The 2,166-nt window shown below is 44.6% G+C and overlaps 1 protein-coding gene across 1 annotated transcript in view; it reads left to right on the top strand.

Moving 5' to 3' along the window:
- ATP12A (ATPase H+/K+ transporting non-gastric alpha2 subunit) overlaps nucleotides 1–1,519 on the top strand; it is a 14,627-nt gene extending 13,108 nt beyond the window's left edge. Inside the window, exons 19-20 of the mRNA XM_018560890.1 lie at nucleotides 288–379; nucleotides 1,367–1,519. Of these exons, the coding sequence (XP_018416392.1) occupies nucleotides 288–379; nucleotides 1,367–1,395 (121 nt within the window). The 3' untranslated portion in view covers nucleotides 1,396–1,519. The remainder of the gene's footprint in view (nucleotides 1–287; nucleotides 380–1,366) is intronic.
- Nucleotides 1,520–2,166: the final 647 nt, after the last annotated feature.

Here is a 2,166-nt window from a genome sequence, read left to right as displayed (position 1 = left end):
GACCATGGGCAACAGATGTAGCCCCCCCCCCCAGAAGGAAGGACAGTGTCAGCACCAATTCAGAGATGATTGGAGGATCTACAACCGAGTGATACACAAATAAGATACATTGTTGCTAATGGTTGGGGTGCTTGAATGTATTTTTAAGATTTCTCTCCTGAGCTTTGTGTCACTTTAAGAGTACAAATCATGAAACAGTTTTGCTGACTAACCTGAGTGTAGAAAATGTGTCGAATGATGAAATGTGTACATCCTCTTACACAGTCTTTTCTCTCTCTTGTGTCCAGAGCTCAGTACTGGTTCGTGGCTGTGCCATATGCTGCTTTGATCTTTATTTATGATGAAATCCGCAAATTGTTCATCAGGCGCTATCCTGGCAGTAAGTATCCAGTGAGAACTGTACCCCATGGGCAGGTCTACACTTCAATAATATACCAGCATGTTATGAAACGGATGATTTAACCTGTGAACAAAGTAAAGTTATTCTGTGTTTAGCTGTATACTGCAAAGGTCACCCAACAGGAAAAGTTATTGAAACACGTCATGTTGCAAGATGATGGTTTTATCTTTCTAACTCGGGGAACGCATTACAACACCTTTCATTTTTTTGTAATGCAGAAATATTTTTTTATCATTTCTTGCTGTCACTCTTTTCCCTAAAGACAGATCTGATTCTGAAACTTACTGGAAAGTATAAAATCACTTTTCTCACTGAAGTGCATATATAAGACATTGCTGGATTTGTCTCACATTAGGGAATTTTCAAATGTTCATGACATAAAATGCAGATTTTCCTGAACTGCCCAATAGAACGTGATTGGTTCTTTTATGTCTAGTATGCATACTGCCTCCACCTCATTGGCTGGAATGTTTCCAGTCTGGGGGGAGGGGCTGTGTCTTATATGCACTGGCGGAACTACCAGGGTCACAGCGGTCGCAATTGCGACCGGGCCCTGGCGTTCGGCCACTTGGGGGTGGCTCAACGAGGAAGAAGAGGGCCCCCCCTCCAGAGAGTTGCCGCTACATCCCTGCACAGCCACCCGTAGCATGTACGGGCAGCTGTGCGGCAGGGATGCATTGCCGCCCGCACGAGACCGGCACAGTTCCTTGCGGCCTCGGGTCACCTGGTTCCGGGCGCAGCATGAAGCATCATTCAGCCGGGCAGCAGCCAATGAGTGGGAGCGGCTTAATCCCCACCCCCCCCGTCACACAGAACTGCTGCCCAGTGCCGACTAGAGCTGCCGTGGACACGAAGGGGGAGACAGGGAGCTGGAAGTATGAAGGTGACATGGGATCCGGGAGCGGAAAGCTGGGGACTAAGCCACGCTGATATGTATTAATTGCTCCCCTCTCTTCTCTTCTCCAGGCTGGTGGGACAAGAATATGTATTATTAAGGTTCGTTGGACCGTGTTGTACCTTCCCTGGTGGTGTGGACACAAAGCAATATTTCATTGCTGGAATATAAATATCCTGTTTGTTGAACAAATTGGGATGATTACCTATTGTAACTGCTATGTATAAAAAAATGAAAGAAAGAAAAACATGTAAAAAGACGTGAATTTGTCACTCACAATACTGTAAATGTAGATTTTGTGTACAGCTAATTTTCTAAACATAATGTGAATAAAATATTTTTCATAATTGTAGAGTTATATTATTATTATTATCATCCTATGACTGCGCTTCATCCATAGAAGGCGGCAGCATGTGAGACTTTAGTTTGTGCGCTGCAACTGGAAATCTTGTATTGCAGCCCCAGGGCCATGTTTACATACTTGCACATAAAGATGACTGTAACACATAATGGAGAGTAGAATGTTCAGGCTCAACAAGAAAAGAGAGATTCTTTAGTGTGGGCCATAAACTATGTACACGAGGTTATCACACACATTTGTGATTGTTGAAGTAGAGACGGTGCTGCTGTCACTATTCGTGGAGGGCAGTAGCTATTGGTGCAGCCCCCATCTTTCCACAGTGAAACATTCCTTACACACCATCCACTGGATGCACTTTCCTACCAGGTCACCTGCGTGTCTGTAAAGTTAATAGAAAGAAATATGCAGAATGACATACCCGCTGCCATGCTGATGTCGCACTCTTGCTGGGAGGCGCCTCCGTTATTATTCTCCACGTATAAGGAGTTCCTCTGCATGACAAAGGCAAAA

Source organism: Nanorana parkeri, unplaced genomic scaffold, assembly GCF_000935625.1.
Source record: "Nanorana parkeri isolate BGI_ZX_2015 unplaced genomic scaffold, ASM93562v1 scaffold485, whole genome shotgun sequence".
Classification (NCBI taxonomy): Eukaryota; Metazoa; Chordata; class Amphibia; order Anura; family Dicroglossidae; genus Nanorana; species Nanorana parkeri.
The sequence above is the reverse complement of the archived record's forward strand: the minus strand, read 5'-3'. Positions and strand labels throughout refer to the sequence as shown.